Here is a 24,332-nt window from a genome sequence, read left to right on the forward strand (position 1 = left end):
ATGGTGGCTCTTGGAGTGTAGGGGCAGCCAGGAGGGAGGGCCCAGGTGCAGAGGAAAAGGACTTAAAAAATGAGATCCCCCTGTCCATCTCAGAGCTGCGCTTGTCCCTGCAGGGAGGTGGCAGCCCCTCCTCTGTTTGGAGACCCAGGCACATATTTCTGGGACACACACACATGCACACACGCATGCACACACACACATATGAACACACACCTACCTCTGCAACACCACAGTGTCACAATCCACTCTGATGTACTCAAAGAAGGATTGGCAGACATGTTGCCTCGGTGACTTATATAGGTGTCGTGTGATGGGGGAGGATGAAGGCTAATTTCTTTTTCTCTTTCTTTCTCATTCTCTCTTCCACCCTCCCCCATCCTTCTCTCTGTCTCTATCTCTCACCCCCCCCAACTCTGTTTCAGTCTCTCTTCCCTCTCTATCATATATTTCCATCTCTCGGTCTCTCTGTCTCCCTCTTTTTTCTCTGTCTCTGTCTCCTTTCTCTCTCCTGTCTGTCCCTCTGACTTTCTCTGTCCACATCTCTCTGCTCCTCTATCATGTCCTTCTGTGCCCTCGTCTCTCTTTCTCTTTTTTCTTTCTCTCTTTTCCTCTGTCTCCCTTCTCCTTTTTTTTTCTGTCCCAGTGTCTCTTCTCACTCTCATATTTTGTTTCTCTTTTTCTGTCCATGGCTCACTGTCCCTCTCTCTTTTCTGTCTCTCAGTCCCTCTCTGTCTCTGTCTCCCTTCTCCCTTCTCTCTTCAGTCTCTGTCCCTCTGTCTTTATCTGTCCAAGTCTCACTCTCTTTGCTCCTCTATCACGTGTCTCTGTCCCTCTCTATCATGTCTTTCCATATCTCTGTCTTTCTCTGTCCATCTTCCTCTCTTTTTTGTCTCTGCCCCTCTCTCTTTGTCCTCTCTTCTCTCCTATCTCTGCCCTTCTGTCTTTCTCTTATTCTCCGTCCCTTTCTTATTCATTTCTTTCTGTTCCTCTATCTTTCTCTTCTTGCCTTTCTCTTTGTTTTTCTGTCTCTTCTTCCTTTCTTCTTTGTCCCACTCTCTCTTTTCTCTCCCTCTCTCTTTCTGTCTTTCCATCTCACTGTCCCTCCCTCATGTTTTTTCTATCTCTCTCTGTCTTCCTCTCTTCCTTTCTCTTTCTGTCCCTCTCTGTCTCTCTTTTTCCCTTGTCTCTGACCTCAACTTTTGACTTTCTTTTCTCCATATGTATCTTGTCTACACCTATTAATGTCCATCCTGTCTCCTCCATTAGAACATAAGCTTCTTGAAGACAGGACGCCTTTGTGTTCTGACACTTGGCCTCACCCCTAGTAAAACTTAAATACTTGTCAGCACATCTCTTTCTGCTGAATTGCTTGAACACTTTTTTATCTACAACCAAAGCCCTTGTTTGATCATTATCATCTGGAATTTTTCTAGACTATTCGATTCTAGATCTTGGGGTTCAGGTATCTCTGGAAGCTGCAGAGAGATTTCAGGGGCTCCATGAAACTGGGAAAAGATGTTACCTTCATTTCAATATAGTTTCCTTTGTTACCCTAGGTAATTTCATGAAGGCATTTTTTGGGGGGATTGGGTTGTTGGGGGTTTTTTTGACAAGGCAATGGAGTTAAGTGATTTGCCCAGAGTTACACAGCTAGGTAATTGAGTGTCTGGGGTCGGATTTGAACTCAGGTCCTCCTCCTGACTCCACGGCTGGTGTGCTATCCACTGTGCTACCTAGCTGCTCATGAATGAGTTTTAAAAAATGATTTTGTAAAAGGGTTCATAGGTTCCATCAGACTGTGCACCCATGACCCAGAAAAGGTTAAACACCCCGGAATGTGTGTGTCTGTTTTACTAATATAGACACACTAAAACACACACTAATACACACACACACACACACACACACACACACACACACACACACACACACACACCGTCATCCTCCAATGCTGAAGAGGTGACCCAGGGCTGGCTGCTTCCAGATGACTCCTGTACCTGAGCTGTACTTGGGTATTCACATTTCCTTCTTCCTTAGCATCTGCCTCATGGGAAAAGACACTTACAGAGATTGAAGAGTTTAATATATCTCCCTCTCCCTCTCACTTTAGTGAGACTCAGAGAGGGCGAAAGCTGCAGCTGCAGCTGCCAAGGTCTGTGGGGTGCCTCCAGGGGGGAGGGGCATCTTTGTGGAGGGGGCCATTGATTTTGGAGGTACCATGACCTCTGAGGTACAGCTCTCCACTGGTGATGTAAGATAACACTTTGCAGAAGTCCCTTGAAATATGTGCCCATCTCCCTAGATTGAGGATGAGGAGAGCCCTGCCCTGCCTGCCCTGCCCTGGTCCTTAGATTTAATGAGGAACGACCCCCTGACCACATGGTTGAAAACTGGGCCTTGGAGGTGGGAGATGGGAGGGTAGGGAAGGAGGAGGAGAGGTGGTGGTTTACTTTCTTTGAAGGTAAGAGGCTTTTTAAGCAACAAATTTAAATGCCACTCAAATTATCTGCTGTTCCTGAACAAGGGCCCTTCTCAGCTTAAGCCCCTCACTCGCACAACTCATCTCCTAACTGGGTTGGATTCCTAGCCACAGTGTCTCCACTTCCTCTCCCTTCCCCACTCTGCTGTAAGAGGTGCCCCTTGGGCATCCTTGTCCCCCTTCATTGGGCGGCCTTTCTGGGAACATTAACTTCCCTTATTTCGAGCCTCCCCATCACCAGAGTCAGGCAAGGACTGGGGGGGGCAGGTGGGCATCGGACTGCACCAAAGATTTCTGGGCTGTGTTATGCAGAGCAATAACTCTAAATGGATGGTGGCTTAGATTGGCTGTGAGTTATTTAACCAACAATAGATGTTTATGTATATTTTTTTAGAACTTGTTTTTATTAACAGCCTGAAAAGGAGGAGGATGGGAAGATTTATACAGTAGGAGGAGAGTTAAAAGGGACAATTAGAGGAGCAGAAAGAGATATTGAACAAGGAATTGCAGAGGATATTTTAACACACAATCAAAGGTTCTTGAGATATTCTCTGAGCAGACAGAAGGTAAAAAGCAAAATTGGCCCATTATGAACTGATGGTAGGGAATTGGTGACATAGGATAGAGTAATGGCTGATTGGTTAAACAGCCATTTAGAAACTGACTTTTCAAAGAGAAGGAAGATGGGACTGGTGTTGGGGAAGAGGCAGATGGAGAGTAGATAAAGACAGGGAATGACTGGGCTCACACATGTAGGGAAGAGAGAGAGACAATTTCCCTGTTTCTATACTCTCTGGTGCCCTTGGGGAGTCTTCCTCTGCTGAAGGTCCAAGAAGATTCTACATGGTCATTGTTAATGCAGCATATTTCCAAATCGGGGTCCACTTTGTTTTTCTTAGTATTTGTTCCTTATTAGCACCAAAAAAGCAATCCAGGGGTTATTCAGGAGGAGGTGGCATATATTCCAAAAGGTTACTTGCAAGACAGTGTCTCATATCACCACTGGAGAGCTGTGGACCTCCAAAATCAGTGTCCCCCCCATTGATCCCTCACTCCATCTGGAGGCACCCTACAGGCTTGGCAGCTGCAGCTTCAGCTTATATCTTCTCAAAGTCTCAGTAAAAAGAGAGAGAGAAGATTTTGAAGTGGGGATTCTTAGCCTTATGTTTGTGTCATGGATCCTTCTGATGGTGTGATGGACCCCTTATGGGAACATTGTTTTTATTTTATATTTTTATTTTAAATTTTTTTTATTTATTTAAGGCAATGGGGTTAAGTGACTTATCCAAGGTCACACAGCTAGGTAATTATTAAGTGTCTGAGGTCGGATTTGAACTCAGGTCCTCCTGACTCCAGGGCCGGCACTCTATCCACTGCACCACCTAGCTGCCCCCAGGAATAATGATTTTTAAATGCATAAAATAAAATGCATGGGATTATATAAAAAAATTTTTAAGAAACAAGTTCATGCACCGACCTACTTCATAAAGTAGTGATTTAAGATCTAGAAACATGCAAAGTGTTTTGCAAATTTAAAAGCACTGGAGAAACACTAGCTATGATCATTGTATCAGAGACAAGATTCAAGCCCAGGTCTTCCTGACAGCAGGACCAGGACTCTATCCAGGATCCTACACTGCCTCTGATATGACCAGCTGCTATTTGACAAGTCTCCCTTAAACAACGTCTCCAAAACCTAGCTAATGAAATTTGTTTTGCACGTCCATGCATATTTGTAATGGTTTTTATTGTTCTTGTCTTCTCAGAGAATTTGAAATGAAAATAAAATCAAGGGGGCGGCTAGGTGGTGCAGTGGATAGAGTGCCGGCCCTGGAGTCAGGAGTCCCTGAGTTCCAATCCGGCCTCAGACACTTAGTAATGACCTGGCTGTGCGGCCTTGGGCAAGCCACTTAACCCCATTAGCCTTGCAAAAACCTAAAAGAAAAAAAATCGAATTAAATAAAACCAAGTTGCCCCACCTCAGGTTTAAGACCCTTTAGGTTCTGGGGGCCCTGGACAGTGGCCTTACAGAGTGGCTGATGGTGAGCTGAGAGAAAACAGCTCATCACCAAAAGCTGCCTTCCCAGTGAGCTCTCTGCTAGCCCTAGTCATTGACCTTTCCTTCTAACCAGCTGTATCTGTTCCCTGTTCCCCACACCTAGTGTTCATGTTCCTCCCTCTGCACCTTTGCCTCTATCTTTTCTCTTGTCTGAAATACAACCTAACCTTCAGGGTCTAACTCATTTTTCACCTCCTCGAATCCTTTCTTGGTTCCCCACCCCCAAATCTCATTCACCCTCCTCAACACTTGTCACGGCAGCCTTGTCTTGTTACCCCTTTGTTCAGTTCTTGTCTCCCCCCAGGCTGCAGGTCCCACGGATCTTGTACTCTTGAATCTCCCACAAGGCAGTGCTGCCTTACACCTGGCTCAGTGGAAGATGCTCAGCCAAGTCTCCCCATCGGCCAATGGCGGTGCTAGGGTACCTGACTCCTCAGGGGTAAACAGCACCAAACAGAAGAGTCATCAGGGCATTCCTGGGAAAGGTCAGGGGTTCTCTTGTTAATCCCATTCTTGGCGATCGGGAAGTCCCACCCTGGGGAGGGAAATGAGAGGAGGAGGGTTGCCATGTAGGCAAGTGCCTTTGATGGGTGGTCACCCTGGGGAGAAGGTACAGATAGAAAGAGAAGCAAAGTGAAGCAGAGAGCGGCTTCACAGAGACAGTCATTAGCAAGCATCCTCCACTTTGAGAAGCAGCAGGTGTCTGGGAATGGGCCTCCAGCCCGGATGGATTTCTGGGGAGCAGTCCCAATTTGTTGGCACAGATGGAAGGATCTGGCTAAACAGAAGATGAAAGTTTTGATGGTGAAATGCTGGCAAGTGTCAGTGTAGGGGAACGGGCTAGAATGCGCATCCCTGTGCCAGCTTATAGAACCGTGGAGAGGGGAGTTCCACATCTCAGAGCAAGGGAGACGCGCCATGGTAGGAAGCAGGCAGGCAGATTTAGGGGGCTGCTTAAGAAAGGGAGGTTCGTGTAGCTCCTGACCCCCAACTCCCAGTGGCAGATGGCAGCCAGGAGCATCCCCAGGGCTACCCCAGTCCCTTTTGTGCTGTCCACTGAGAGAAGAGAGGTGTTAGGAGAAGGTGGGGAGAGGGGGATGGCTCAGATAACAGGAGAGAACTTCTGGGGAGGGAGATGGAGCCTGGACTGCCCCAGCCGAGAACTTTCAGGATGGCACACCCAAGAGAAGATGGCCAGTCTCGAGGGATGCCAGAGAATCTAGACCCAGACCTTGAAGCCCCAAGCTGCAAGTCTAGGAGCCTTGCCCCCTGCAGCAAAGAAAGGGCCAGAATAAGAGCCAGAGGGAGCGGCAGCCTAGAGGAAGAAGCCCTGAGTCGGGTGGGCAAGGGGGGGCCTTCACTTATCAACCAATTTGTCATCTTTGGGTTTGTTGGCAGCGGTGTCCTCTTACTGCTAAGAATGTAAGCTGGTGACTGACAAGTGATGTAATACACAGAGGAGTTGACTTTATTTCCTCTACCTCTTAGAGGAAAAGCTACTAAAAATATAACTCAGGTTCTGGGCCCCACTGCCTCGCCTCTAATAACATTCGGCCACGAGAGTCTGCTGGGCTGATGGAGCTGGGTCATTTATAAAACATTAGCATCCCTTGTACTGACATTTCACTTTTCATATTACAGGACTTACCAAGTCTTTTAAAAAAATTAATAAAGTGCTTATAGCCTTCATTTTCCCACCGAGGGCTTTGATGTCCAAACTTGGAAATGAAATAAGGAACGTAACAATATCCTCTGGTTGTAAGATGGCCAGGATTGTTGCATTGCCACCAGTTAGAATGGGGGACCCCTGGGGGTGATGAGAGACTAGATTATTTGTTCTGGCTTCTTTGTGTCTCCCTTTAGTAGAAACCAGGATTTGACTGTCCAGAACTTGAAGCTAACTATTCCTTCTTTCCCTGCTCTTTGGGCATCATTTCATTTTTCTAAAGCCTTAAGAGTTGGAAGCACCCATCCATGAACAAGCTGGATTCCCTTGTCCCAGCCTCATTTGCAAGAGGATCCTTTCCCCCCACCCACCCCCAGGTTTCCTACATCTTGGACTTCCTAGGACAGAAACATAGAATTCCCTGCTGACGTCTCTGCCCCGGGACATGGTTGCCCCCTTCTAGCCATGGGGACCCCCTGAGGTGGATAAGCCTCAGTAGTAGTGCCAGCTGGTCCCAGGACTTCTGGGAGGAGGCCAAAGAGGAACCAGGACCAGCCTGTTCAGCAGAGGGACAGCAGAGGCAGTGCCGACCCAGCTCCGGCAGCGAGTGGGGAGTGAATCATGTTCCCTACGAAGGAAGATCTGGAGAACAAGTGGTGTTTCTGTCTTTCCCCCCCCTCCTTTCTCTGGCTGTCCCTATGAGTCAACGTGCCCCTGCTCCACACGTCTCCAATATACCAGCAAGCGTGCCATCTTCTCAGAGCTGTGCCCAGGCTCTGCAGGCCCCACACAAGCCCAGAGATCTGTCACTCCTTCAAGAATGTTGGGTTAGGAAATGAAAAACAGAGCTTTCTTGTCCAAGATAAATTTTTTTTTATTGTTTTTCTCTCCCTAATTGGATTCAGTGTTTCTTTCCTCTCACACCCTCTCCGATGGGGAAATTTGTGTTTGTTGTTTGTGCAAAATGCAGAAAAAATATCAGCAACCCTCATTTGGGGGGGGAACAGGGTGAGGTGGGATTGTGCTAAGGTAGTTGGAGGGGTGCTTCTAGGCCAAGTGTTGGGCTCAAAGATAGAAATGGAAACTCGGGCTTCCTCCTGTCTCCTACTCCCTTCCCCATCTTAACTTCTCTTAACTAGAGGAGATTTTTTTTTTCCAATCACTATATCTGATCCTAAAATCTCCTTAGTCTGTTCTTTGGGAGCCATAACCTTCAAGCAGTATAAGAGTGAAAGCCCTCTCAGTTCCTGAGCTCTGTCCTGGGGACCCCTTGAGTATTAGGCCAGTATCTGAGGGCCCCGCTTCCCCCTGAGATCACACCCCCTTACACTGTATGTATCTCGCGTGGACAATCGCTTGCATATTACCTTCTCCATTAGAACGTAAGCTCCTTGAGGGAAGGGATTGTCTTTGCCTTTTTTGGTATCCCCAACCTTTAGCTCAATAAAGCTCAATGGTGATGTGCTTGCCACCCCTTAGTTGGTGGTTTTCCTGCCCTTTTGCATAATCCCCTTCTCTCCCCAAGTCATAAGAAAAGTCATCAGTTGGGTTGGGTTTAATGATTGGCTATGAGTCTCCTCTCCTGTCCTCTTGCCCCACTCCTAGGCAAATTCTAGGCTAGCTGCACTGTCCACACCTGTTGGACTAACACTGTTTAAAACGGCTTCATTCTTCAGCTTATAAGCCAAACAATCATCTTCCTTTCTCCCTCCTCACTCTGTTCATCCCGCAGGGACCTGGTTCATTAGAAAACCCACAGCTGTTGGGTTTTCTTTCCCCTCCTTGGGCACAGAAGATGCTCCAGGAGATGTGAGGAGGTATTGGGGGATGGGGGGAAAGGGAGGTAGATGGGAATTCATTGCATATAAAAAGTACCCTAAGCCACTAAGAACATTGGTCCCCTGAAGTGACTCTTGCCACCTTCCGTTCCTCCACAATCACCCCCAACCTTGGACGGGGCCAGGCTCGGGTTTTGTAAGTATGGCTACCAAGTTTTTCCTAGACCAAAAAAAGAAAAAATTAGAGAACCTTTTCCCCCCACTAAAAATTCACCAATACAATCCTTAGTTTCAGCAGATATCTTTCCATATAGTTTATAAACATGATATAAGATGTACAGTTTGATAACTGAAGGGGGAGGGCCTGTGCATTTATATATATAGAAAGAGAGAGAATATATATATAAGTGAACAGTTAGGAAACCCCACCTTCGGCAAGAGCCTCACTTGTCCCAGGAAGGTCTAAATCCTGGCCTTTCATAATCTTTCCTTTGGTAGTTGGCTCCTCGGGAGCCCAGCGATGGAGTGCTAAAAGGCCAGCCTTGCCTGAGATACAGGAATGTGAGAGGCCCCGACCCCCCAGAGGGGTCCCAAGGGGTCCAAGGATTGTACACAGGCAGCCCATCCACTCTGTGGACACGCTCAGGATTTCTGTGGTCCTCATTTATCATAGAACTGTTTTGCTCCATCCCAGAAGCATGGGGTCTTTCAAACCCCTCTAAAATGAACAGGATTTGTAGAGAACACAGCTCCTGGCTGTGTATTTGTTCAGTTGTTGCTAATGAAGGATTAGCTTGTGTCTTTTTTTAAATTTTTTTTTTAATCTCCTCTCTTGGGTTGGCAGTTTCAGTGGGTGCTCGGACAGGGCCATTTGTGACAGCTGGGTTGATAACGCCTCTAATCCCCTTCCACTGTGGGTGCTGTACAGTTTGGGCTTGATAATCCACCAGGCCGTGGACAGAGACTGGCCAAAGCCTCCGCCATCCTTTCCCTGGAACTGGCAAATCCTCTGCGTAGAAAAAAAGAAAAAAGAAATTCTGTTCCTTTGTAGATAGGTGGCAGTGCCCTGGCCAACTGCCCTCCCAAGCTATCAGCGGAGGGTAACTGCCAGCACCAGGATCCACGCCAGGAGGGAGGCCCTGAGAGCGCTGCCCTTGGAGGCCTGCTGCACCCCACTGGGTGAAAGAATGGGGGTCCTCCGGGCACATTTGCCCTTCTTTTTGGGGCGTGCTGTGGGCATCATGTCAAAGCTAAACTTGTGGTGATAGTCGGGTGCATAGTCCTGGACCTCGTGGCCATTTTTCCGGACCCCACCAGCCCCCGGTTTGGAGATCTGGTTGCGATTTCTGTAGTTGGTACAGTTCTTTCCGGGCTTTCTAGATCCCGGGCGGGAGGCAGGCTGGTGGCCATGGAGACTGTGCTGGGACCCCTTCTCCTTGGGGCCACCATGGGGAGGGTGATGCTCCTTGCGAGCCGCCCGGTCGGTGGTAGTGAGGGTATGGGATTTGAGCTGGTGCAGAGACTCGGCCCCTGTACAGTTCTTGAAGTCCTGGGCCTGGAGCAGCTTCAGATCCCGACCCTGCATCGCCTCCGGGGAAGCACAGAGGACACTGGAACTGGACCCCCGGAACCTCCGCAGCCATTCCCACAATGATCGGGCCCGGCAGCCGCAGTCCCAGGGGTTGCCGTTGAGTCGGAGAAACTCCAGGGCCCCCAGGTAGGTGAGGCAGTCCCCCTGAAGTTCAGAGAGGCTGTTGTTGAAAAGGAAGAGGGTGGTGAGTCTCTGGAGGTCATGAAAGGCCCGATGCTGCACCAGCTGCAGTTGGTTCTCATGTAGGAGCAAGCGGTCCAGGTTGACCAGTCCCCGGAAGGTGTTCTGGGTGAGTTTCCAGAGTTTATTGCCGTGGAGGAACAAGTGGCTGAGGTTGACGAGGTCCACAAAAGTGTCATCCTGGAGAAACTCAATGTGATTGTCCTGAAGGTAGAGATACTGGAGGTTGTGGAGGCCGCTGAAGATGCCTGCTGGCAGGGAACTGAGCCCACACTTGTATAGGTAGAGGGCGTGGAGTTTGGCCAGGCCCTGGAAGGTCTCTGGGGCCAAGGTCCGCAAGTGGCGGTTATCCCCCAGGTCAAGCTCCTCCAAATGCACGAAACCTTTGAAGGTGTCAGGGTCGATGAAGGTGATATTGTTGGAATAGATCCAGAGGGTGACCATAGACGGGCTAAAGTGGCCTGGGAGAAGGAAGCCAATCTGGTTATTCTGCAAGAAAATGCGCTCACTGTCCTCTGGGATGCCCTCAGGGATGGCGGCAAAGTTATGAGCCTGGCAACTGACAGTCATGGGTGCTGGGTAGCACACACAGTCAACGGGGCAACAGATGCCCACCTGGAGCTCCAGACCACAAAGGACCAGGAACAACTTCACATAGTGACCTGTGCGAGAGAAGAGAGCTAGGTTAGGGGGCTCCAGAAAGGGCAGGGAGGACAGAGGGGGGTGAAGAAGGGGAGAGGACCTGGGCGTTCTCTCCTGAGAATCTTTACCCTTGCTTTCGGATCAAGGACGGGCTCAGAAGGTGCCTGCCCACCTTCAGTTCCGTGGGTTCCATCCTGCCCCAGGCTTCAGGCTCACAGCCTCTGAATGCTGGGGAAGGCAGAGATGTGAACTTAAAGGAAACTTAGAGGCCAAAGAGGTTGGTGTGAGTGTTGGAGAAAGAAGATACAGCTCCCAAGAGGGTGGACATGAATCTGATGTGCCCACCCTACAGTGAAATGGGTAAGGCACTGGGGGAAATACTCTCCACCAGGCCCAAGGCACCATATGCTAAGGCTTCAACTCTCTAGACTTTAGCCTTGTGTTGGGAATCACAGAGCTGTAGAATTCAAGAGACAGAAGGAGCTTAGTAATCATGGAATCCAACCCCTCCCCAACGTCTCTCCAACGTCTCCCCTAGCTGCAGAGGTGGGAAAGGGATGGCATCAACTCTGAAGGGACAACTTGTCCCTGTTTAATTCTTGCCCTCTTCCTCTGTCCCCACTCCCCACCCAAGTCTCTGCATGGGGTTCCTTTGGGATTGGGGGGAAGCAGGTCCCACATAGTCCCAGCCACACCAATGTTAGGGTGAGGTTGCAGGAGAGCAGGGGCCCCAGCCAAGGCCATTGGAGATGAAGCTGCTGATCCAGAACATTCCTAAGCCTGGCAAGAGCTCCAATGCCAAGCCCCAGGACTCACCCTTGGCCACAAATATATCAGGGGAAGAATATCTCAGAACCAGAAAATATCAAGGGACACCTTTCCTGGAACAGCAGCCCAAGACGACTGGCGGAATCACAAGGGCGCTTACCGCTAGCAGGGAAAGATGATGGCTGATCCCCAGAACTGTTGCTGTCTCTCTACTTCCCTGCCCCTCCCCGTCTCCCCTGCCTCCCCCATCGTAGCCTTTGTTTTCCCTCCTTACCCTCATCCCTTGCTCCTTGACCTGGCTTCATCTCCCTTGATGTTCAGCCTCCTAGCTGGCCCTGGCTGTCCAGAGCACTTCCTCTGTAGCTCTTTCTCTAATTGGACATTAATTAGGCATTCGTTAATGGATCCTTAAAATAATTTATTTTTCGGATGTGTCCAGCCTGTGGTCTGATAATAGTCCTACACTCATTATTAGACCAGCCTCATTACAAATGTTCATCATTACCTGCTCTTTTCCAGGGTGGATCAGTGGTCACTGTAAGTGGAGATCTCCTCCCATTGCATTATTAATGAAGGAGGGTTCTTTCTTTCCACAGAATTTCCTTGTTAGGCAGACTTAGGGGGGGAGGGGGGAATTCCAGGACCCTGGTCTCACTCTCCTCCCCACACCCCCACTCCTGGAACAGCACTTCACTCTTAGGGGACTGGTCAGAGGGTGCAAAGATGTTTCTGGCAGCAGCCTGGGGAGGCAGGAAGATCAGGGTTTCCCCGTCTCCATTTCATAGATGAAGAAACTGAAGAGAAACCCCAGGTTTTATTGAGTCCTTGCAGCCAGGCAGTGTCTGGACCTAAATGCTTCCTTGGATGATTCCATCGTAGAACTCTATTTACCACTTTGGTACAGATCTGGAATTTTCATCTATAGATGAAATTCCAGAATGGAAATCCCCTCCACCAATGTATTTTTTTTTTAGTTTTTTTCAAGGCAAATGAGGTTAAGTGGCTTGCCCAAGGCTGCACAGCTAGGTAATTATTAAGTGTCTGAGCCCAGATTTGAACCCAGGTACTCCTGACTCCAGGGCCAGTGCTCTATCCACTGCGCCATCTAGCCACCCCTCCACCAATGCATGCTAGCAACCTACCCATCTATAACTTCATAATCCTAGAGAGTTGTCTCTATGGAGGTTATTTAGATTGTTCATGACATTCCAAATGAACTGGCCATTCTCCCTCCAGGATCTCCTCCATGGAACTGCCCCCATCCCTGGAATGCTTCCCTCTCTCCCCACCTCCATCTTTTGGGATCCCCAGGTATCCTTCAGGGTTCAACCCAAATTCCTTCCCTAAAAGATGGAGAGTCCCCGCCCTTCTTGCTAATGTTCTGATGAAATGGCTTCATTTATATCTGCTTTGTGAATGTTTTGTTATTTGAGGGGTAACGAATTGAATGTGGATCCAAGGAGAACTGTATTCAAGTCCAGAGTCAAGCCCATACTGACTGTGAGACCTAGGCCTCACTTGGTCCTTAGAGTAGGTGCTGATCTGTATGGGTGAAGGGACTTTCCTCATCTGGGAGGTCTTTCCATCAAGGCCCAGGTTTTTTCTATATAGATGTGTGTTCATTCTAGTTTGTTTCTCCAGTGCCAGCCACACTTCTGGCAATTCTTTGGTGCCTAACAAACACTGATTGAATGAATGAATGAATGAATGAATAACAGCCTGGAGCACAGGTCTTCCTGACTCCAAATCTAGCTCTCCGTACTTACCCCACACTGCCTCCCTCCAAGTTTAATGACATTTAAAATATGTGCATTTATAGAAGGAGATGGGAAAGGACTCCACTGAAACAGGCAACTCCCACTTCCCATCTAATCAGCACCTTCTCCAAGGCAAGTTGGGGTGCTCAAGTCATAGAATCAGGAACTGGAACATGGGTCTCCCTGGTTAGGGGTCATGGGGACTTTATAGAAAAGTCACCATTTATGTGGGTCTCTGCTTGGCTTCCCTCCTTCTCCAGGGAGTTGCCTCTTTACTGGTGCATGATGAGACTATCCATAGTCTAAGAGTGGGGATGGGGCAGAGGGGAGACTCAAAAAAGTCATTGGTTCCCCCCCAAGTGACAGACAAAGCCAGGAGCTGAGAACCTGAGATGACAGTGAGTCCCCCCAAGAAGAGAACTCTGGTGTCCCTCCTGCTTCTCAAAGTTGTCCACTCACTCTCTTTGGGGAAATGTGTTGATCAAGTGAGGGTGAGAAGCAGCACTCCCCACCCCTGCCCCTGACCGTGCCCTTCCTGGGCTCTCTGGGACTCCCATCAGGTACAGTGGCATCCCTAAGGAGGTTTGAGACCCTTAAACTCCAAAAGTATAGGTGGGTATAGCTTGCCTCTCCTCTCTCTCTGCCGCCCCCCTCGTTTGCTGCAAATGGGCTCATAAAGCCTTTTTGCTCCCTCCCTCCCTTCTTACTTCCATCTTTTACTCCTTCCCTCCATTCTTCCCTCCTATCTTTCCCTCTCTCCCTCCCTCCTTCCCTCTTTCCCTCCCTCCTTCCCTTATCCTTCCTTCCTTCCCCTCTCTCCTTCCCTCTTTCTCTCCCTCCTTCCCTCTCTCCTTCCATCTTTCCCTCCTTCTTTCCCTCCATCCTTCCATCCTTTCTTCCATCGCTCCTTCTTTCCCTCCTTCCTTCCCTCCCTCCTTCCATCCTTTCCTCCATCGCTCCTTCTTTCCCTCCCTCCTTCCCTCCCTCCTTCCTCCTTCCCTCCATCCTTCCATCCTTCCCTCCATCCTTCCATCCTTTCTTCCATCGCTCCTTCTTTCCCTCCCTCCTTCCCTCCCTCCTTCCTCCTTCCCTCCATCCTTCCATCCTTTCCTCCATCCCTCCTTTTTCCCTCCCTCCTTCTCTCCCTCCTTCCATCCTTTCCTTCCTTCTTCCCTCCCTCTTTCCCTCCTTCCCTCCATCCTTCCCTCCTTTCCTCCATCCCTCCTTCTTTCCCTCCCTCCTTCCCTCCCTCCTTCCTCCTTCCCTCCATCCTTCCATCCTTTCCTCCATCCCTCCTTCTTTCCCTCCCTCCTTCCCTCCCTCCTTCCTCCTTTCCCTCCATCCTTCCATCCTTTCCTCCATCCTTCCTTCTTTCCCTCCCTCCTTCTCTCCCTCCTTCCTCCTTCCCTCCATCCTTCCATCCTTTCCTTCTTCCTTCTTCCCTCCCTCTTTCCCTCCTTCCCTCCATCCTTCCATCCTTTCCTTCCTTTTCCCTCCCTCTTTCCCTCCTTCCCTCCATCCTTCCATCCTTTCCTCCATCCCTCCTTCTTTCCCTCCCTCCTTCTCTCCCTCCTTCCCTCCATCCTTCCTCCTTCCCTCCATCCTTCCATCCTTTCCTCCATCGCTCCTTCTTTCCCTCCCTCCTTCCCTCCATCCTTCCATCCTTTCCTCCATCGCTCCTTCTTTCCCTCCCTCCTTCCCTCCCTCCTTCCTCCTTCCCTCCATCCTTCCATCCTTTCCTCCATCCCTCCTTCTTTCCCTCCCTCCTTCCCTCCCTCCTTCCTCCTTCCCTCCATCCTTCCATCCTTTCCTCCATCCTTCCTTCTTTCCCTCCCTCCTTCTCTCCCTCCTTCCCTCCTTCCCTCCATCCTTCCATCCTTTCCTTCCTTCTTCCCTCCCTCTCTCCCTCCTTCCCTCCATCCTTCCTCCTTCCCTCCATCCTTCCATCCTTTCCTCCATCCCTCCTTCTTTCCCTCCCTCCTTCCCTCCATCCTTCCATCCTTTCCTCCATCGCTCCTTCTTTCCCTCCCTCCTTCCCTCCCCTTCCCTCCTTCCCTCCATCCTTCCATCCTTTCCTCCATCCCTCCTTCTTTCCCTCCCTCCTTCCCTCCATCCTTCCATCCTTTCCTCCATCGCTCCTTCTTTCCCTCCCTCCTTCCCTCCATCCTTCCATCCTTTCCTCCATCGCTCCTTCTTTCCCTCCCTCCTTCCCTCCCTCCTTCCTCCTTCCCTCCATCCTTCCATCCTTTCCTCCATCCCTCCTTCTTTCCCTCCCTCCTTCCCTCCATCCTTCCATCCTTTCCTCCATCCCTCCTTCTTTCCCTCCCTCCTTCCCTCCATCCTTCCATCCTTTCCTCCATCGCTCCTTCTTTCCCTCCCTCCTTCCCTCCCTCCTTCCTCCTTCCCTCCATCCTTCCCTCTTTCCCTCGCCCCCTCCTTCCCGGGCCCGGCCCCCCGGGCTCCAGGCCCTGCCCCCCGGGCTGCGGGGCCTCTGGGCTCCCGCTGCCGCCCCCCTCGTTTGCTGCAAACGGGCTCGTAAATAAGTGACAGCTCCCAGCTGCTGGGAGTTATGGGCTCCCGGAGAGTGACAGCTGCTTCCCGTCCCCCCCCGCCCCCCCGCCCCCCCGCTCCCGCCAACAGAACGTTTCCAGCCCATAAAAATCATCGCAGATCATTGGCTTCGTGCATAATCGGGTTAGGGGCGGCCGACTCGCCGCTTTGGGGAGCTGGGGGCCGGGCCCCGCCTCGCCCTGCCCCGGCCCGTATGGGAGCAGTCCGGCATGGGGGCTGGGATCTAGTGGGGGGCAGGGCTCTCGTGCCCTCCCCTCAATGTCTTTTGAGCTGGGAGGGGGTCATTTCATCCAACTCGCTCATTTTATAACTGAGGAAACTGAGGCCCAGAGAGAGGGCCCCCTGTTCCGAAGCTCACACAATCAGTGGATTGACAGAGAGAGAGAAAAGGAGGAGAGGGGCTTGGAGGCAAGGGGAGAAGAGGGGAAAGGGTGGGGGGAGAAGACAGAAGAAGAGGGGAGGGGAGGGCAGGAAAAGAGGGGAAGGAGGGCATCCCCCAAACAGTTCCCAAAGCAGTCCCGGGATTTGAACTCCCTGTTTGACACCAGACCCACCGTGGCTGTCTCCTAGGACACAGCTGAACGTGAGTTTCAAGGTCATCTATTCCAGGCGATTGGAATAAACCTACATCCCCTTTACAAGATCTCCCCAAGCCTTGTCCCCCATGGCCTTTGCTTGGAGACCTCCAGTAATAGGCAGCTAATTGCACCTTGAGGCAAGTCTATCCACCCTGGGACAGCTGAGAGAAGGAGGAATGTTCACGGAGCTCCTACCTCCTTCCCAACACAGTCAGGTCTGTTCAATAAGATCAAGCAAATACCTCCTGCTGGAGAACACCTTGCTAGGGACGGTGCAGAAAAAGATTAGACCAGGGTCTCTGTGCTCTGTCAGTTCACAGTCTAATAAACTCAGAGCCTCTGGGGGGCTGGAAAGATTTTAGAGATGACCAAGTCCTTCTCTCCAGCCTCTTCATCAAAAGTTCCAGCTCTGCCTTTGTTCATGGATGGGGGTGTGTCAACTTCCCTTCAGCTTCCCTGTAACCTTCTGCACCGAAGTGGCCCTTGCTACCAGGGTCACTACTGTTTTCTCCCATTAGGACATAAAAATCCTAGAGGGCAGGTATGGCTTTGATTTTGTATTTGGCTGCCCAGTGCTTAATAATTGGTGCATGTGAACACAATAAATGTTTTTTCATTCACTTATTCATTCATTCATTCATTCATTCATTCTTTCATCCATCTAATGAACTCCTTTTACAGAACAATCAGTTAGCAAGCATTTATTGAATGTTTACTATGGGCCAAGCACTGAGGACAAAAAGAAAAATTCCAACAGTCCCTCTCCTAGGTGGCCCAGCTAAATAGGGCACCAGGAGTTCAAATCTGGCCTCAGACACTTAATAGTTGTATGATCCTGGGTAAGGCATATCAGACCCTATTTGCCTCCATTTCCTTATCTGTCAAATGAGCTGGAGAGAAAACCCCAAATGTGAACAATAAAAATTTTTTTTAGGCTTTTGCAAGGCAAATGGGGTTAAGTGGCTTGCCCAAGGCCACACAGCTAGGTAATTATTAAGTGTTTGAGACCAGATTTGAACCCAGGTACTCCTGACTCCAGGGTCGGTGCTCTATCCACTGCACCACCTAGCTGCCCCAATAAAAACTTTTTTAAAAGGATTGGCAAGTCTTAGCATTTGGAAGCTTTTTTTTTTTAAAGCTACTAACCTCCTGAGATGGACCATAATAATCATCCTCATTTTGCAAATGAGGGAGTTGAGACTCAAGAAAGTGAATGATCTGCTCAGGGTCAGACAGTTGGTCATCTGGGGCCATATGCATTTATAGTTTCCAATCCAGGACAGTTCCCTAGTGTCTGAGGTTTACTTTTCCTTAACTTATCTAGTCCTACATTCCTAAAGGGCTGGTGTGACTGGGTCACTCATCTACTCAAGGAACTTCAATGGGTTCCCTGGTGCCTTTAAAGAAAAAGCTACAAGCGCCAGTATCTGACATTTAAAGTCTTTCCCTGTTGGCTCCAATCTATCTTTCCAAGAGAATTTACATATTACTCTTCCTCCTACACTGAATCTTTCAGCCAAATGGGCCTACCTACTCTGCCCCGGTTCAGAACACTCCTCCAGTCTCATGTCTTTGTTCAGTGGCTGTCATCTCATGCTTGACGGTTTCTCCCTCTTCCAACCTCCAGTCACTGCTTAAGCTCAGCTCAAGGGTCACTTCTTTCCAAGAGGTTATTCCTGATTCCCAGAGTCAGAATGGTCCTCCCCCAAGCACTCTATATATCTCTTTTATAGATCGTAAATTTGCTTACCCATGAATACGTTGAATTATTCCTGTGGTAGGAACAATGTCTCCTAAGGCAGGTCTCTGCCACATAGGTTGGGACGAGGGTTTATTTATTTTTTTTGTCCAGGTGCTGATTCCTTGAGCTGCTAGCTCAGCATCCCAGTATCTCTAAGGACATAGAAGGCCAGCCCAAGAGAACAGAGCTCCCTAAGACTTCGGAGGGGTTTTATATCTCCATGGAGATCATCATACTCTGCCCAGTTGATCTGACCAATATGGAGGCAAGAAAGGACCCTCATCCATCCAAACCAAGTAAATTTTATGTTAACTGTTAAGTGGGCTACAAGAATCTCACCTCATTGCTATCTTAAACCTACATTACAAGGCTGAGTCATATCTGGCCTATAATTACTCAGGAATAATAATAATGATGATGATGATAAAGATGATGATGATGATGGTGGTGATATCTAGTATTTCTATAGCTCCTTTAGGTTCACAAAGCATTGTACAAATATAACATTCCTGGGAGAAAGGTGCTGTTATGATTACCATTGAGCGGATGAGGAAGCCAAGGCAAATAGAGGTTAAGTGACTTACCTAGGGTCTCACACAATGAATGTCTGCGGTAGAATTTGAACTCAGGTCTTCTTGACTCCAGGTCCATATCCAGCATAATGGCAGGCACAAAGGAGTCATTTAATAAATGTGTTACTGAATCAACAGGGATTTAGAATCAGAAAGACCCAAGCCCCAGATGTTTCTTCCATTTCTTTATTTTTTGAGTCTGTGTCCTTGTAAATATTTCTCAAAATGGGCATCATAGGATCATAGATGGAGAAACGGGATCTGGTCTGAACCCTCTCATTTTACAGGGAAGGCATCTGAGTTCTAGGAAAGGAAAGTGAAATGAGCAGGCTACCAGGTAGTGAGGAGCAGAGCTTAGATTCGAACCCAGGTCCACAGACTCCAGGATCAAACCTCACTACACTACATAGAATGGTGTTTAATGATGTGAGGCTCCAATGAGATGATTCAGGCAAAAAGCTTGCAGACTTTCTAACTCTCTATAAACATCAGTTATTATTAGGAACCGGCAGGACTCACACTCTATTGGCACAGTCTCCCTTCCAGAGCTCAGGGTCACCTCCATCCCTTCAGTAGAAGTGACTTTCTGTCTCTTGTCTTTTTGTTTTTCTCTCTTCATCTCTCTCTTTCTCTCTTTCTTTGTCCCTCTGTCTCTATCTCTCTTTGTTTCTCTCTGTCTCTTCTATCTCCCCTCTTTGAGTCTCTTTTTCTGTCTGTTTCTCTTTTGTACTTATTTCCTTTTCTGTCTCTCCCTCTTCTCTCTTTCTTCTATCTCTGTCTCTTTGCTTCTCTCTTCTGTCTATGAGAACAAGACAGAGACAGAGACAGAGACAGAGAGAGAGAGAGAGAGAGAGAGAGAGAGAGAGAGAGAGAGAGAGAGAGAGAGAGAGAGAAGTAATATAAAATAGAGGATGAACAGGACTAGGAAAAAAGCCCAGAATGGGGGTGAGGAAGGATACTGGGTTTGGAGAGCACTTCTGCCTAGGGAATGTGGTAGGGTGGGTGGAATGGCTTTCTGGAAGGGCCTCTTGGAGAAGGAGCTAGATGGAGGGGAGGTAGGAAAATTTTCCTAGTGGAAGCCAATTTCTATATAGACATGGAGGTAGAAGATTGAAGGCAAGTTGGCCCACCAAAGATCATCCAGCTAGTTTAGTCATCAGGGCGACTCACACAGGTCTCCCTTCTCTCCCTTCCTGGACACCCAGCTCGTGTCATCCATCTCATCTGTCCCTCTGTCCTCAGAGTGCAAGGAGGAGGCCTTGAAGGACAGAGCCAATGAGAAGAGAAGGGGATGCTCTAGGAAGAGCATGCATGAGTGCCGTCACGGGACTGGAGGAAGTGATTAGTATGGCTATTGCCTTGTCCTATGAGGGAAAGTTTGGAGGTAATTCCTGTAAGAGGGAAGGGACTGGACTAGATGCTCCTCTGAGGGCCACCATGGCTCAGAATCTTCTCTGTAGCACTATCAGTGTCTATATCAAAGATCCTAGAAATGGGCCTGGATGGGCCTCATTTTACAGAGGAGGAAACTGAGACCTCAAGCAGTGATGACCCTTGCCCAGGGTCAGGGAGGCCAGTAACAGAGCCCAGTCTCATATTCAGATTCTCTGGCTATTTTTCTTTGTGATCACTGTCCCTCACCTGGTTGAAATCAAGGGTTATGAGATTCCCCACCCACCCACCCCGGCCTGGCCCTTCTTCAATAAGACATGGCCAGAGAGGGACCGTGGGATCTTGAATTTAGACCTGGAAAGTTCTGAAGGATTCTTTAGTATAGTTTACAGGTGAGGAAACTGAGGCCCAGAGAGAGCCCCAAGGGGCTTGCCCACAGTCCCACAGATAGGCAATGCCAAGCCATAGATGAAAACTATTATCTTCTGACCCCAAATCTGGCAGAGTTTGTTTCCAGAGGGGCTGGGCTACCCTAGGTCAGCTCCAGCAACCACAGGGGCTTACGTGGCCCACCTAAAAGTACATACTTGTCTGCATCTTTCACCCGCCATGGACAGAGCCCTGGATCCGCATTCGAAAGAGTCAGGTTCGAATCCCCACTTTGCCTCTTACCACCAAGTGACCTTGGGGAAGTTCTTTCTCCATGCAAGGATTCAGTTTTCTCATCCGTAAAATGAAGGGGCTGGACCAGCAGGCCTCTGGAGTCTGGGCCAGCTTTAAATCCCAGAATAAACACACACGCTGTGGCTGTGTTGACCTGTCTGATTAGCGGGCAAACATTTTACCTGTTTTAAAGCACTAACCTTGGAGAGGAGAGCTCTCATGTTTCCCCCCTTCACTGCCCTAAGTAGAAAGACTGCTCTCCCCCCAGTGGGTCCCACGTGATCTCCTCTCCTGCCCACCCCCCCACACCCTCCTTGAAAATTGGCCGGGTCTCACCTCCTCCCGTCCTGATCTTGGCTGGGTTCCTTCCCAGACTCCCCCTGAGTTGGTGGGCTTATCTGAGGCACTCCTCTACCAAGATGGAAAGATAGGGAGACAAACAGACAGAAAGGCAGACAGACAGACAGATAGACAGGCAGGCAGACAGGCAAATAGACAGACAGGCAGACAGACAAACAGATAGATAGGCAGGCAGAAAGGCAAATAGACAGACAGGCAGACAGATAGACAGTCAGGCAGATAGGCAGACAGACATAGGCAGACAGACATAGAGAGAGACAGACAGATAATTAGGTAGACAGACAGATGATAATTAAGCAGATATACAGAGACACAAGACAGAGAGATAAGACGAGAGAGGTTATAGAGACAGTCAGAGATATAGATAGATGAATAGATAGATAGATAAGATAGCAAAATAGAGTGATGGAGGATGGATTTAGAGATAGAATAGAGATATATAGATAAAAATGTGGATAGTTAGAGCTAGAGATGGATATGGGCAAAGAGGATAAGGAGTTCTCAATTTGCTGTTCAGTTGTTTTTCAGTTGTATCTAATTCTCTGTGACCCTACTGGAGATTTTCTGCAAGCAGGGTTATGTGACTTGCCCAAGGTCACACAGCTAGTAAGTGTCTGAGACCAGATTAGAATTCCCAGATGAGTCTTCCTGCCCAAGGCCTACTTCTCTCTCTACTGCTCCACCAAGCTGAACCCAGGTGAGTTGGGTTTGATCCTGTCTTCCCCTTCCCTTCATATTAACTATTTGTGTGACCTTGGGTAAATTATTCTATTTTCCTGGGATCCAGTTTCTTCTGTCAAATGAGTGGCTGGGCTTGATAGTCTCAGTGGCCCTCCTACCTCCAAGTCTATAATTTTTCATTCTTGTGGGTGAGATAAGAAGATCTTGGCTGGAAGACAGAATAACTGGGCAGGTACAGAACTGATTGGATGCCTAAATCCAAAGAGTAGTTAATAATATTTCAAAATCAGCTTGGAGGGAGGTCTATGGGGGAGTGCCCCAGTTATCTACCCAGATCATGTTCTATTCAAACTATTTTTATTAATGATATAGATGGAAGCATATAAAAGGGATGGGGCTGGAGGGGCAAATGTACCCAAAAGGTTGTTTCCTGTGGGAGTTTGGGTAACCTTCTTTTAGGACTGGGCCCTTCAACATATATAGATGAAATACTGCATACATTTCCAGATGAAACAGGATCTAGAAACATCAACAGACTTGAAAATCACACCCAATTCTAGGCAGATGAATATGTATGCAAGAGGAATAAATGTAAAGTGTCTTACCTATGTTCAAAAACTAAATCTGAAATAAGAATGAAGGTGACACAGAGCAACATCAGTTCATGTGAAGATCTATAGGTGTGAGGAGTGAACTGTAAGTTCAATATGACTCCATAGCATGTATGGTAGGTCTAATTATGCCACATTATGACCTATATTAATGCCAAAACAAACTGACATTAAGAAGGTATAATGGCCCAATTGACAAATGGTCAAAGGATATACAAAGGCAATTAACAGATGAGGAGATCAAAGCAATCCATGGTCATATGAAAATTGCTTTAAATCTTTACTTATTAGAGAAATGCAAATTAAAGCATCTCTGAGGTACCACCTCTCATACTGGCTAATATGACCAGAAAGGACAATGATCATTGTCCATACACATGTCCATACACATTGGAAGGATTGTGAGAAATCTGGGACACTAATACATTGTTGGTGGAGCTGTGAACTCATCCCAATAGGCTGGAGAGCAGTCTGGAACTACGCCCAAAGGGCAAAAAAATGTGCATACCCTTTGACCCAGCAATACCACTCCTGAGTCTATACCCTGAAGAGAGGATGAAAAAAGGTAAAAACATCACTTATATAATAATATTCATAGCAGCCCTGTTTGTGGTGGCAAAGAATCAGAAATTAAGTAAATGTCCTTCGATTGGGGGAATGGCTTATCAAACTGTGGTATATGTATGTCATGGAACACTATTGTTCTATTAGAAACCAGGAGGGACTGGAATTCAGGGAAGCCTGGAGGGATTTGCATGAACTGATGCTGAGTGAGATGAGCAGAACCAGAAAAATACTGTACACCCTAACAGCAACATGGGGTTGATGGTCAACCTTGATGGACTTGCTCATTCCATCAATGCAACAATCAGGGACAATTTTGGGCTGTCTGCAATGGAGAATACCATCTGTATCCAGAGAAAGAACTGTGGAGTTTGAGCAAAGACCAAGGACTATTACCTTTAATTTAGAAAAAACCTGATATTGTCTGAGCTTGCTATCTCTTATTCTTCATGTTTCTTCCTTAAGGATATGATTTCTCTCTCATCACATTCAATCTGGATCAATGTACAACATGGAAACAATGTAAAGACTGGCAGATTGCCTTCTGTGTGGGAGGGAAGTAAGATTGGGGAGAAAATTATAGAATTCAAAATAAATAAAATCTTAAAAAAAAGAAGGTATAATGGGGGCAGCTCAGTGGCACAGTGGATAAAGCACCAGCCTTGGAGTCAGGAAGCCCTGAGTTCAAATACAGCCCCAGACACTTAATAATTACCTAGCTGTATGACCTTGGGCAAGTCACTTAACCCCTTTGCCTTGTAAAAACCAAAAATGGGGCAGCTAGGTGGCATATGGTGGATAAAGCATCGGCCCTGGAGTCAGGAGTACCTGGGTTCAAATCCGGTCTTAGACACTTAATAATTACCTAGCTGTGTGGCCTTGGGCAAGCCACTTAACACCATTTGCCTTGCAAAACCTAAAAAAAAAAAAAAAGTAAAAACCAAAAAAAAAAAGGGGATAATGGTCAGAACAAGGGTAGTGATAGTCCTACTGTACTAGGCCCAGGTGAGACCATGTCCAGAGTATTGTGGTCAGTTCTAGATACTAATTTAGGAAAGATTTTGAAAACTGGAGCAAGTCCAAAGAAAGGCAAACAGAATGATGAGTCCTGACATTAGTTCATAAGAGAATTGGTTGAAGACTCTAGGAATGTTTAGCTTGGGTAATGATTTTCCAGGATTTAAAGGTCTGTCAAATGGAAATGGGATTAGCTTTGTTCTGCTTGGCTCCAGAGGGCAGAACTGGCCACAAAGGTGCTGGTTAGGAAGACACACACAGATTTTAGGTCGATATAAGGAAAATTCCCCCCACCAATTAAGAGTCACAGCCAAAAGTTGAGAGTTGCCTGGGAGGTCTTGGTCAAGTATAGGTTATCTGGAAAAGATGGCTTCTGAGGTCCCTTTGGACCCTGAGATTGTGTGTGTGTGTGTGTGTGTGTGTGTGTGTGTGTGTGTGTGTGTGTGTGTGTATGCGTGTATGCATGTGCATCCTTCTCCCTTATTATTTGGATCCCAGATCTCCTAGTGACCAAAGACATCCATCTGAGTCGGGGTCGTGGCTGTAGTACATGAATCAGGTCACTCGTCAAAGCTCAGTGGCCTGGAATGGAATTAGGTCTGTGGTCTGGGCCTCTTGTACTCTTGCATCAATCACCAGGACAGATAAAGATGCCGCTCAGT

General features: G+C 48.2%; 1 protein-coding gene across 1 annotated transcript in view; it reads right to left on the reverse strand.

Moving 5' to 3' along the window:
* Positions 1 to 7,065: 7,065 nt before the first annotated feature.
* The window catches only part of LOC141488818 (reticulon-4 receptor-like 1), a 132,259-nt gene continuing 114,992 nt past the window's right edge, over positions 7,066 to 24,332 (reverse strand). The window contains exon 2 of the mRNA XM_074189196.1: positions 7,066 to 10,415. Within this exon, the coding sequence (XP_074045297.1) occupies positions 9,073 to 10,415 (1,343 nt within the window). The 3' untranslated portion in view covers positions 7,066 to 9,072. The remainder of the gene's footprint in view (positions 10,416 to 24,332) is intronic.

This window comes from Macrotis lagotis, chromosome 5 (genome assembly GCF_037893015.1).
Source record: "Macrotis lagotis isolate mMagLag1 chromosome 5, bilby.v1.9.chrom.fasta, whole genome shotgun sequence".
NCBI lineage: Eukaryota > Metazoa > Chordata > Mammalia > Peramelemorphia > Peramelidae > Macrotis > Macrotis lagotis.